We start from the raw sequence: 12844 nt of genomic DNA on the forward strand, positions 1-12844 counted from the left end.
GAGAGTATTACAGCTGCAGAAACGGAGGACATCACGGAGAGAGCGTCTACTGAGTCAGTATGGATGGAAATCAGAAAAAGGATGGGAGCAATCACTCTATTGGGAGTATTCTATACCCCCTCTCCTTCCCCCACCCTGCCCCCGCCAAAAACTAGGACACTGAGGAGCAGATAAGTTGGCAGATTTGGAAAAGTGCAAAAATAACAATGTTGTTGTCATGGGTGACTTCATCTTCCCTAATATTGATTGGCACCTCTTCATACCAAAGGTTTCGATGAGGTAAAATTCGTTAGGTGTGTCCAGGAAGGATCCCTGATACAGGTTGTGGACAGGCCAATTAGAGGGGACACCATACTGGATTTAGTACCAGGCAATGAAGCTGGTCAGATGACAGGTAACTTGGACGGTGAACATTTCAGAGATAGTGTCCACAACTCACTGACCTTTAGCATAACCATGGTCAAAGATAAAAGACAAATTTGTTTCAGTGTTCACCAGGAAGAGGGATTTTGACAAATGTGAGGTCAACACAGAACAGGCTAATGTGCTGCAGAATGTCGAGGTTAAGAAAGAAGTAGTGTTGGAGCTCTGAAAACATTTAGGTAGATAGATAAGTCCCCAGGACAAAATGGGATATATCCCAGATTACAACGGAAAGCAAGGGAAGAAATTGCTGGGATGTTGACGATGTCCTTTATGTCTTTCCTGGCTTTCATGGCAAATGGCAAATGATGGTACATTGTTCAAGAAAGGGAAAAGTGCTGGGAATTGCAGATTAGTGGGTCTTATGCCAGTGCTGGGCAAAGTAATGGACCCAGATGCTCAGGGTCAGGAGTTATGAGCATTTGCAGAAACATAGTCTTATTAGGATTTTATGAGGGGTAAATCGTGCCTCATAAGCCTGACTGAGATTTTCAAGGAGGTGACAAAACAAATTGATGAAGATAGTGAAGTGGATGTGGTGTATGCGGATTTTAGTAAGGCATTTGACAGGGATCCCCATGGCAGGCTCAACCAGAAAGTCATGAGGCATGGAATTCAAGGAAATTTGTCTGCATGGATTTGGAACTGGCTGGCCAACGTAAGGCAGTGGGTATAGTTGATGCAGCATATTCTGCCTGAAGATTCTTGACTTGTGGTTTTCTGCAGGGATATGATCTGGGACCCCCTGCTATTCATGATTTTGTTTAACTGACTTGGATGACGAAGTGGAGGGGTTAGTAAGTTTGCAGATGAAAGAAAGGTTGGAGATGTGTGGATAGTGTAGAAAGTTATCATAGATTAAAACGGGTTACAGAAAGGATGCAGGGTTGAGCGGAAAAGTGGCAGATGGAGTTCAATCTGGAAAAGTGTGAATTGACATGCTTTCCAAGACCAAACTTGAAAGCAGAATACAAAATTAATAGCAAGATCCTTATCAGTGTAGAGGAACAGGGGAATTTTGGGGTTCAAGTACACAGATTCCTCAAAGATACTGCACAAGTTGATAGGGTGAAATAGAAATTCTATGGTGCGCTGGACTTCATTAGTCAAGGGATTAAGTTTAAAAGCCACAAGTTAACTTTGTAGCTGTATAAAACTCTAGTTAGGCCACACTTGGAATATTATGTTACATTCTAGTCACCCCACTATAGGAAGGATGTGGAAGCTTTAGAAAGGGCGCACAAGCAATTTACCAGGATGATGTCTGGAATAGAGAACATCTTATGAGGAAAGGTTGAGTGAGCTTGTGCTTTTCTCTTTGGAGGGACGGAGGATAAGAGGCAACTTGATAAAGGTGTATAAAACTGAGTGGCACAGATACAGTAGACAGCCAGCGCCATTTACCCAGGGTAGCAATGGCCAATACCAGAGGTAAGTGGAAGAAAGCTTAGTGGGGAGGGGACAGGAGGGAAGTAGGTAGGTCTTTTCCAAACAGAGAGTGGTGGGTGCCTGGATCGCACTGCCAGGGGTAGAGGTACAAGCAGTCATAACAGGGGCATTTAAAAGACCCAAAAGTACATCAGATACGAGGATATAAGAAAAATAGAATGTCATGGGCTGTGTAGGATGGAAAGGTTAGATTGATCATGGAGTAGTTGAATATACTGTAACTTGGTACAACATCATGGGCCAAAGAGCCTGGACTGACCTATGTTCTATATAATCCGATTTCTCAATAATTTTCTTTTCTCTGTTGTTTCATCAAAAAAAATCCTTCAGTGGCAGTCTGCAGTTCTCTTGGATACAACCTACAAAACTTCCCCAGAAATCTGTGTGTCTTGATGCAACAATTTGCCCTCTCAAGAAACCAGTAAGAGGAGACCTCAACAGCAACAAGAAACAAATCTGCAGCTACACTTGTCGGAGACAGCTTACTTCTGTTACTGTTGCAAAAAGAGGAAAAAGCACCAAGGACAAGTTTCATTCTGCACGTCACAAAGTTATTTGTATGCTTATGTAATAGAGAAATATGGTTTTAGCATTCAGAATTGTTAGCTCTGAATATAAAAAGTTTAACACATACAAATATAATTCATTTCAAATATATTAAATTAGATCAATACTTCCAGAAGTTAAAAGTTATCAGCACAGCAACAGTTGCTTTACAATTTACCAACCACTGTTACAAATGCAAATCTTGTGGTGAGTAATGTCCACAAAGGCAAAAAAATTCTCAGTGCCACACTGCTGTGGAAAATTGGGCCCATATCCTGTATATTCAAGTTACCATAACAACCACAAGATTAAGATCAAATAAAAAAGTGCCACATGCCCGAAGATGCAAATTAAGATAGTAGCGTACATTTCCTTCAGATGGAGAGATGAATCATGAAAACTGGAAACGTTAACTCTGTGTCTCTCATCAGATTCTACTTGCTTGGCATTTTCACCATTTTTGCCTTTTACATCAGATTTCTATATGCAGTTATTTGCTTCTTAATCCTTGTATTTTGCTATTTCAGATCTATATTTTTCTGTACTGCTTATTAAATTATGAAGCCAATATTTATCATGACCATCTTTTATCAATCTCAATTCAATCTCCATTGTGAATTTCACTGGGAACCCCTGAAAAGACAGAAAAGATTCACAATGTGCAATTAAGTTTCTCGCTGAATAGATTCAGGTAGAAGAAGAATTTCATACTACCTGTTAGTTATAATTGCTGATTGCCACCAGCAGTTCCTGTTCATTGGCTGCAAATATTAACCAAGGGACCGAAATGGTTTTAAATTGCATTTCTAATAGCTAGCAAAAAAGAGAGATGGATTGTACCCAGTTTTCTGCCTTTGTCTACCTTTGAAAGGGCATCAATATCAAACCATGAGAACATAGAACCTGCAGGTTTTTGAAGGTGCTCTGGAATGTTCAGTTGGAGAGAGACAGGGCCATTCCATATCCTCAAGAAAATCACAAGTTCACAAAACCATAGAAGCCAATGTCAGTGCCACAAATCTAAGATTCAAGATTAAATAAATCTGGATCAAAAGGTGTTATTGATATGAAACAATCAGAATTCCCAAAAACACACCACTCTGTGCATTAAAGGAAGGAAACATACCTACTTTACTCATTCTGGTCAACAAGCAGCTCCAGACACACAGACATATAGTTGACTCAATGTTGCTTTATGAAGTCCAACAGCATTGCAAATCTACTTTCACCACATGGATTATGGCCAGGAGATGAAGCTGGTATTTAATTGTTTATCCACCTACTGGGTTAGAAGATTTGTGCAGAGGCAATATTGGTTGTACTTCTCCAGCATTTAGAGTTACCTTTCTGCAAGTTGTCCCTGCCTCCAATGCATAAAGGAGGGCAGGGTTCACTGCTACTTGCAGACAGCAGGATTGGAACTGGGTTTGATATCCAACTATAGAAATATTATATTAAGCCAGCAGCCAAGACAATATTCATTTTGTTAAAAATTTTCAGAAAAAAAATAGAATCTACAATTTTATTTATTTTACTTCACTGGAAATGTTCTAAGGCCAATGTAAGGGAAGGGAGATACAGGCAATGGGAAGCGGAGTTTTATCAACGTCCAGCAGCAAAAATGGTTAATTTTATCTTCAAAGTTTGTGTGTTAAAGAAACCCTGGATCTTTTGCCCTTCCCTGACAATAAAAAATGCAAATTTTTTGAATGAAAAGTCATGGGACTGCAGGAAATATTTGTTCTTCTTCCCAGGTTGCCAGTAACCTATGAAGTGTAGAAGCAAACTGTTGTGAAACTAATTAGGAGAAAATGCTCAGAAACTGTAGAAATATTGATTATTCTTTCACCTTACAGATGACAATTTTCTCATGATAATGTAAATGGTTCAAGGATTCTGCGTGTTACAGCACAATAAAAAGATCAAACATATCTGAGTCAAAACAATGTTTCTCAGGTTGTATTTGCCTGGTTGCATTAGTTATTTGTGGAACACTGCACAGATTAAAGATAAATAAAGCTCTTTTTAAAGTTTTACACAAATTTTAAAATGTAATAGAAATCAAACTTACAATGCATACGTTATTTGTTTTTACCCAAAAAAAAACTGAACCACAAACTTGCATACAAGATTTAAGACATGTGGGACTTAGTTGATTAATCAGTTCAGAAGTTCTAATAAGCTCAGAATTTATAATTTTATATGGCTTTGCACAACTTAAGAAAGCTATCTGAACTGATTTCCAGATGGTGAAAGATTATGTAACTCAAGGATTTATCGCCAGTAGTAAGTCTTTTAAAGACACTGAAACAAAAACAAAAATTCATGAAGATCAGGCTCAAAGCTCCCACCAGCCACATATGTGATGTGCTGATGACTAATGACAAATTAGTCTTCTGAACATTAATCATTAATTAAACCTGGTGAAAGCTTTTAATATCATCCACGGTTTTCCAAATGGAACTACATAAATCTAGAATCGTGTTCTGCAGATTAGTAAAATAGGACCAATTTCTTCTGGCAATTCCAACTAAATCTCAATCTTGGTTATGCTATTCGGGCCAAGCCTTTTGCAGGTACGGGGAAACATTGGACTGTTCCCCCCCCACCACCACCCCAAACCTTCAATCTTATGATTTCCTTCGGACTGCTGATAGACTGAGGCTTGCAGAAGCAAGAATACGCTGAATGGGCTGAAGGGCATGAATTAGGAGGCAAGAAATAAAATAGGGCAACATTACAATAACTCTTAAAAGTAAACAAATTTTGGATTTGTTCATTAATATGATTCCTAAAAAAAACTGCAAGAAATTGCAAACTGCAGAGAGTGGTGTGGACAGCACAGTGCATGTGTAGATGTGAATTTCCCACTATGCAGAACATTTACAAAGACAGGTGTGTAAAAAGGACCTGAAGGATCACTGGGGACCCGAATCACCCCAACCACAAACTGTTCAGCTGTTACCATCTGGGAAATGGTACCGCAGCATAAAGGCCAGGACCAACAGGCTGCAGGACAGCTTCTTCCACCAGGCCATCAGACTGATTAATTCACACCGATACAATTGTTATTCTATGTTATATTGACTATACCATTGTATATATTATTTATTACAAATTACTCTAAATTGCACATTGCACACTTAAATGGAGACATAATGCAAAGATTTTTATTCCTCGTGTATACAAGGGGTGTAAGTAATAAAGTCAATTCAATTGAATTCTATGGTGTTAAACTAGGACACTAGGGATACTGTAGATACTGGAAATCTGGTTCAACATACAAACGGCATGCGGCAGCATGCAGCATGTGTGGAGGGAAATGAACAGTCAACATTTCAGGCCAAGTCCAGTCCTGATCAAGGGTCTCAGCCTGAACTGTAAGCTGTTCATTTACCTACATTCTGGATTGCCATAAATGGATTATCATTGATAATCTATAGAGCATATCCAAAAAGTATTGTTTGAAAATCAAATTACTTCTTGGTTCTGCATTAGTGGAAGTCACAAACAAATTTTCTTTTTGGTGGTACAATCCACTGATCCCTGAGGTACCTGCAATTATGAGGAAGCTGCCTCAGATTTGATCAAAGGCAATTTTCCGACTTCTTAATGTTGACTCCAAAAGGAGAACATTGACTAGACCTGAGACAGGTTCAGCTACTTCATTCATTTGCCTGTGGTCAAATTTGAGGCAGTTTCCACATGGTCGAGGCTAGTACCAGGCTTCCACAAGGCTTGACCCCAATATCATAACTAAGATTGACATTTAGAAGATATTGCTACTATTTTATCAATCTACAGAACAAGATTCTTATGGAAAGAAGTACCGGCAGAACAGCCTGATGGTTCCTCTGGAGATTATGATAATTTTTCTCACCATATCAAATAAAATCTGTGTAGGAAATACAAATTGAAAGCTGGAATCTGAAATGAAGACAAAAAAATGCTGGAAACATTCAGCAAGTCTGGCAGCATATGTGGGGAGAGAATTGGAGTTAATGTCTCAGGCTAAAGAAACCTCATTAATTCTGATGAAGATCAACTGTAATGTAGCCTCTTGTTCTTTTTCCACAGATGCTGCTTGACCTATGTGTTTCTAGAAAATTCTGGATTTACATAGGAAATATGTAAATGTCTGGGTCAGTACAGCATTGTAGTGTGGATGGAAAAGCTGTCCCCAATGAAATAGTCATTGTTAAAAATTAGTTTGTATTATCCTAGGAGTGGAAAGAAGCTTTTATAACAGGATTTATGTTGTCATAACATAATTTGACAACAGAGAAGAGTGAGTTTTGTAATACTATAATGTAGAAACTACTTCAACATTCCATCCTCACTTAAGTTCCTTTGTAAATTTGAGAAATAAATTATCTTTGAAAAGCATTTCAATGTAGCAGCTTAACTTTCCAAGCCTCCAAGAGGGCACAGGAATGAGTGGAAGCTCCAAAATTATGATCAAATCACTGATTGTAGTGTTAGCACAATGTTTAATGCTAGCTCGGAAGATTGTGAAGATTCAAGCTTGATTGGACTCAATTTGTATTTGAAATTTCACTATATGTTGCACAAGTTATGCCAATTGTGTGAAACAGTGGAAATGGAATGGAGAAAACAAATCAATAGGACAAATCTTCTGTCTCTAAAGATCATAATTTCCAGCACTGGCAACTAAATAAATCCTCTGCCCTGGGCCACCCCAAACAGAGGCTGTGGCTGGCCCCCAAACCTAGCATAATATCAGCAACCTTCTTTCAAGGGAATGCATGCAATCACCTGCCACGTAAACAGTACACAGTTAATGTTCTGTTGTTAGTTTCAATGTTTTAAAATAATTGTTAGCAAACAATGTAATCAATCAGCTCACAAACACTTGGCAGCAATGACATTTTTAACCCCACTGGCTCTCATGACAACTTCTGTGAGTGCACTGAGCACATCAAAGTGCTAGGAATCAGGGTGCCAGTGAAAAAACATGCTGGGGCCAAACTAGCACAGGCACTGTGGCCCTGAACCAACCAGCTATTTCTAGCTCAGTGGATTAAGCTCTCCATTTTCCCAACCATGGTGGGCATCAGCTTAATAACAGTTGCATTCAAGTCTCTGCAAACAACATATAGCAAAGAATGGGTGATGCATACTGTGTCTTGAAATCAGATCACAACTTCATCATATACTATGTGGACGTTAGACACTATACCGTGCTTAGAGTAAACAGTGTCTAAATAGTGTCAGTTGAGTATATTTGTGTTCAAAAATCAGTGATTTTTGTCACTGATAGTTTGTGGCAAATAATCAGTAAGACAATACAGAACTGTTTTTGCCACTGTGGTTTCAAGCATTTAGACCTGGAAATGCTAAAAACAGCCTGCAGTGAAAAGGAAACAATTTCACTATTTCAACAAGTTAGGCACTATGAAGAATTTGAAAGTATCAACAATCATCTTGAATGGCGCCTTTGGTCCCCTCTGGATACTCAGCTCTCACCTGTGAGTCCAAAGTAGCTGTTGGCATGTGACAGTGGCCAGACCCTGGTATACCACTTTGACAAGCGGACTAAACCAGGTGGTTGTAGCTGGCAGGTCTCATACTCTGGTAAGATAGGGACATGCCTGTCCTAGCGTACAAAGTCAACTCCAGTGGTCTGTGCAGACAAGACCTATAGTGAGATCCACAGCCAGGAAAGTGGTTCTGCAATGTTACATGGAGAGTGAAAGGCATGATGAGGCACAGAAGAAGTCATGGTCACCCACTACAACCAGGGAAGACTCCAGATGTGACATCTACTTATCCCACTGGACCAGGACATCCAAAGTCGAGAGGGTGGGACTGCCCTGGTGGTGCCGGCTCGAAGGGCTGAATGGCCTACTCCTGCACCTATTGTCTATTGTCACTGGGGAACGACTTTTCCATTTTAAAAACTCACCAGCACAGGTTTCCTGTCATTGTCCGATGTGACGGACAACCACCAGTAGCATTGGTAGTGTTCTAATTAATTCTTTATTTAAATATATAACTCTCATTTAGGTGACAGCTTGTCTTTTTTATACCTTTTTAACTATTCCCATGAAACTTCACCTAACGGGGGCAGCTGCTTAATTGGGACAAACCATACTGGTCCCAATGAGTACCAATTAACCGAAGTCCACTGTACTTATAAAACAATATGCTGTTGAGTACAAATTTACCCTGGAGAAACCCTTTGTATCCATCTAAACCGGTTGCCTGCAAAAGGATTCCACTCTGGTTCCAGTTCCATACAATCCAGTCAACATTTCTACTTTCACATCAGGAAAAACTCAAAAGTTAAATAATACATTTTCTAATTCTAACAACCTTAACAAATTATAAGCAAAGTCAGACATCTAATCCAAGATTAACTACTTGACCACTATACATATGAGTTTGCTTTGATCAGCTGTGTCAACTCCAATTCTTCACAACAGCATATAATTTATATGGATCACTCTGACAAAACACAAACTTTATTAAAGGATAGTTGGAGAACTGAGCAGCCCTTGTGAGTACATAAAGACCATCCATTCTGAATTGACAGCCTTGGTTCCACAGACAGTCGGAATTCCATCTGTCAAAACCAGAGTGCTATTCAGCATCAATATAACAAGGTTCAATACTGCTCAATCAGTTATTGGCAATATATGCATTATCCATTAAGTTGTGCAGGCAGTATCAATAAAGGCATGGCTGAACTTATTCCAAACAGTATCCATAAATAACAAATAAAATGGTAACAGATTGTGAATCACAGCTTCAGATATTTGCAAAATCCAGAAGCTATTAAAATTAGTGGAACACGAAGAGCTACAAAAGACGTGTACTACCACAGTGCCCTCTAATGAGCACTTATATGAAAGTGAAGAACATCAAAAGATAACATTCTTATATTTCAGAAAAAAGTTGGCAGGAGATCTATTAACTAAAGACTGGATAGAGTTGGCTCTTGATTATCTGGGTAACAAAGAAAAGTGCCACTATGGATAATACAAAAATACAGATTTAATAAATGCATGGAAAATAGAAAAAAGTCCAGAAGAGTCAGTAATCAAACACCCCAGGGTGGGCTGCAGTACCCATAGCCATAACTCAAAGCAAGTTTTCGCAGCGGGACTATGCTCAGATCTACCTGCAAACCACACCTGGCCAAGCAGGTACACTCCAACAAATACTGAGCCAAGCTCAGTAAGCACCTGCAGCAGGGGCCACTGATGGTGCTCAGCATGCCCACCATGTTTTACCATTGCAACTTCTTGCCTTCAGCTCGGTACAGTGTAAGCCATGTAAAAATTCAGAGTTCCTTTCAAAGAACCAGTGGGTTGTATTTCTTCACTGTGTTGAATTTCCTCATAGGGCATAGGTCAGATCCTCCTGAGGCCTACGTTGCAGAACTAATTGTATCGCAAGCCATACTGTTCCAGAACAACACTGGAATTTACTCAGTAATGCAGAAAATATAAAAGGCACCTTACATAGAGAAGCTCACCTCAGTATGCTGTACTCTACTCAGGATAAGTTTAGCTCTAACCCAGTAGTTGTTCATTGGAGCCCTTGCCACAGTCTCACCCTCGAGCATTAGCACACCAGCTGAAAAATCTCAAAGGCTTCTTTAACTGCAATGCCAAATCTCAAAGTCTACTACTTGGGAAAATAATGTGGGCATGAAAACAGCACAACCGGCAAGGTCCCTTCCGAGTCACAAACTCTTATGCCCTTCTTCCTTCATTATCACAAGCCCAAGTACTTAGGACCCAACATGACAAAGACTACAATACTTGAAGACAGCAGATCACTCTGTCTTTTCAACAGCTTTAGAATTTTCAATAAATATTGGACTTAATAGAAACAGCACATAGGATTTAAGCAGAGTTGGTGCCAATTGTTTGCTTAAAATGTTGTAAGAGATTGGAAGAGCATCCATCAACATTCTATTGGAATCATTTGGTGAAAATGTATGTTCATTATGAATGAAGTGCACTCTTCTAGGGTAACATTTGTACATTTAAATCTTATTGCCTTCTTAAGTTTATGATAATTTTTAGATCCACAGTAGGAAAAACCTCAGGGTGACTATTAGCAGTGCCTTGCATCAATGGAGGCACACACTTTTTTGAGACTAGTAATACTTTTATTCCACAAATAACCTTTATTGGATTTATGGAAGGGATGCATTCCTGTAAAATATTTCATTCAAGCAATATTTTATTAATCTAAAAGACTAGGTGAAATGCTTTATAGAAATTTTGGTAGCAGAGAGTGGTATTTGTATATAGAGAGGAATATATACATAAATTAAAAACACATAGCCTGAAGAATCAATGGCATTGTAGTGAAAATTCTTAAATGTAACTTTGTAGATCAAGATATGCCTGTATTATGAGGACATAATGGTGGATCTGATTGTGAAGAGTAAATACTACATTCTTGCAGTGCACACTTTCTCAGTGAGCACAGTGATGAGCTTTCTCATCTGTAGAGGATGAACACACACAAAAATAGCAATACATTTATTACTTATTACCAGTCCTGATGGAGGGTCACAGCCCAAAACGTTGACAGTTTACTATTTTTCATAGATGCTACCTGGCCTGCTGAGTTCCTCCAGCATTTCATGTGTGATAGATTTATTATGTTTTATTTCTACTAACCAGGTGGCAAAAGCAAAATTCAACACTTTAAAATGCACATTAGTACAACAGGAAAAGGAATGGACTCCAACTAGCTCCCCAGACATTAACCGTGTAAGTGCAGATTATTTCCTGCCTTCATGTTAAAACACCTTATCAATCTGGTGTAGAGCAATGACGCATAACACATTAGTTTCTATACTTCAACTACTTGTCGAAAAATCAAGGTGAATCCAAAACAGAATAAATCCTTCATATTACCTTGAAACAGCACTTTTCACAAATAGTACAATGGCAGACGCATCAACCTCATTCAATGTACATCAATTAGCAATGCCTTCTGACTTCATCAAAAAAGGCATGTAGTAAATAAAACAGACACTATAAAATTTGCTGACGAAATGCATTTTGCTTGTAGCTTTACATTCAGCTCTGATGTAAGATAATTAACCAGAAACATGAACTGTGTTTCTCCTCTTTGCATGACCTTCAAATCATTTCCAACATTAGCTCTGTGACATAACAACTTTACCACCATACTCTCTGCCTTACGTTTTCCAAAATGTTCAATGAACCGTAACATGCAACTCAAATCCTTAAACACATGGCCATGCTTCAGTTGTCTGATTACTCACAAAAACAGCATGTACAGTATGTGTCCCCTGTGTATTACTTCAACCAAGATCAATTTTCAGTCAGAATTGATGTACAGGAGGTATCATAAAGATGGATTTGCAGTTGTATGCAACTAATGTGCATATTAGAACAGAAAACTTCAGAAATATTCAGCAGGTGGGACCACATCGGTGCAAAGAGAAATGGGCAACATAAACCTGGACAAAAGCTCACCCATGATCCCTGTACCTCACCCCTCACCGCCACCATCCACACACCAGCTCTATTTACTCAACAGGTGTCTGGCAAGAGGGATCAAGATGGTGATTACTGTAGGTCTCAGAAAGCCATATCCTGGGACCTCGTTAACAGTCAACATGATTTAGCCTAATGCTGCAGGTCAATAATCTTTAATCAGAATGGCATTAATCCACAGCCAGAGACTATATCTTAAATCCAGAAACAGGAATTACAATCTCATATCTGCAACAGACAGTACTCAAGAAATTAGCCCCCACTAATTGTATGTAACCTTAGACTGACTGAATAATTTTAAGAACATTATACATTTTAATTGCTCAATTAATTAATCTACAGTATACAGAGTTATGTCACTTAAAATCTGTAGTAGCCCTCACCTCTTGATACATGGTTATATCACACAGAAACCCCAAATCCTACCAGTTCGCTGGTCTTAAAGTTCTAGAGAAAATACCTGATTGACTTCCAAAGGAAGAACCATTTTTGGGAAAAACCAAAATACAATTACACTGTTATAGAACATAGCTTCTAGAAAACTACCAATAAATTAATTCTTTGTAAGCTTCACCAAATGTGCGTTTCTGATCAAAAGAATTGGCAATAATGTATGGAAGTCTGCTTACCCAACTGTAAGATTTCTGGTGTTTGCAAAGGATATGAAGATTTTCTTTACGAAATAAAATCAAAATTCATAGTTGCTTTGAATCTACTCACAGGTTAGACAAACAAGTAGTATCCGGACTACAATGTCACAAATTCGTTTCCATCTCCGATGTACTCTTGCAGAAACAGCTGGAAGAATGATCTCTGCTGGCACGTAATACTGGATTGTGTAAGTCACCATGATCCCAAAAGAGTAAAGAAGTTTTACCAGCTGGTATAGCCTAGAGGAAGGAATTAAAAACATG

General features: G+C 38.8%; 1 protein-coding gene across 2 annotated transcripts in view; it reads right to left on the reverse strand.

Annotated features, from left to right (window-relative positions):
• slc36a4 (solute carrier family 36 member 4) overlaps positions 1-12844 on the reverse strand; it is a 270519-nt gene that overhangs the window by 140729 nt on the left and 116946 nt on the right. For both annotated transcript variants that reach the window (XM_072263375.1, XM_072263376.1), the window contains exon 10: positions 12651-12820. In XM_072263375.1, the coding sequence (XP_072119476.1) occupies positions 12651-12820 (170 nt within the window). The remainder of the gene's footprint in view (positions 1-12650; positions 12821-12844) is intronic.

Source organism: Mobula birostris, chromosome 7 (genome assembly GCF_030028105.1).
Source record: "Mobula birostris isolate sMobBir1 chromosome 7, sMobBir1.hap1, whole genome shotgun sequence".
Lineage (NCBI taxonomy): Eukaryota > Metazoa > Chordata > Chondrichthyes > Myliobatiformes > Myliobatidae > Mobula > Mobula birostris.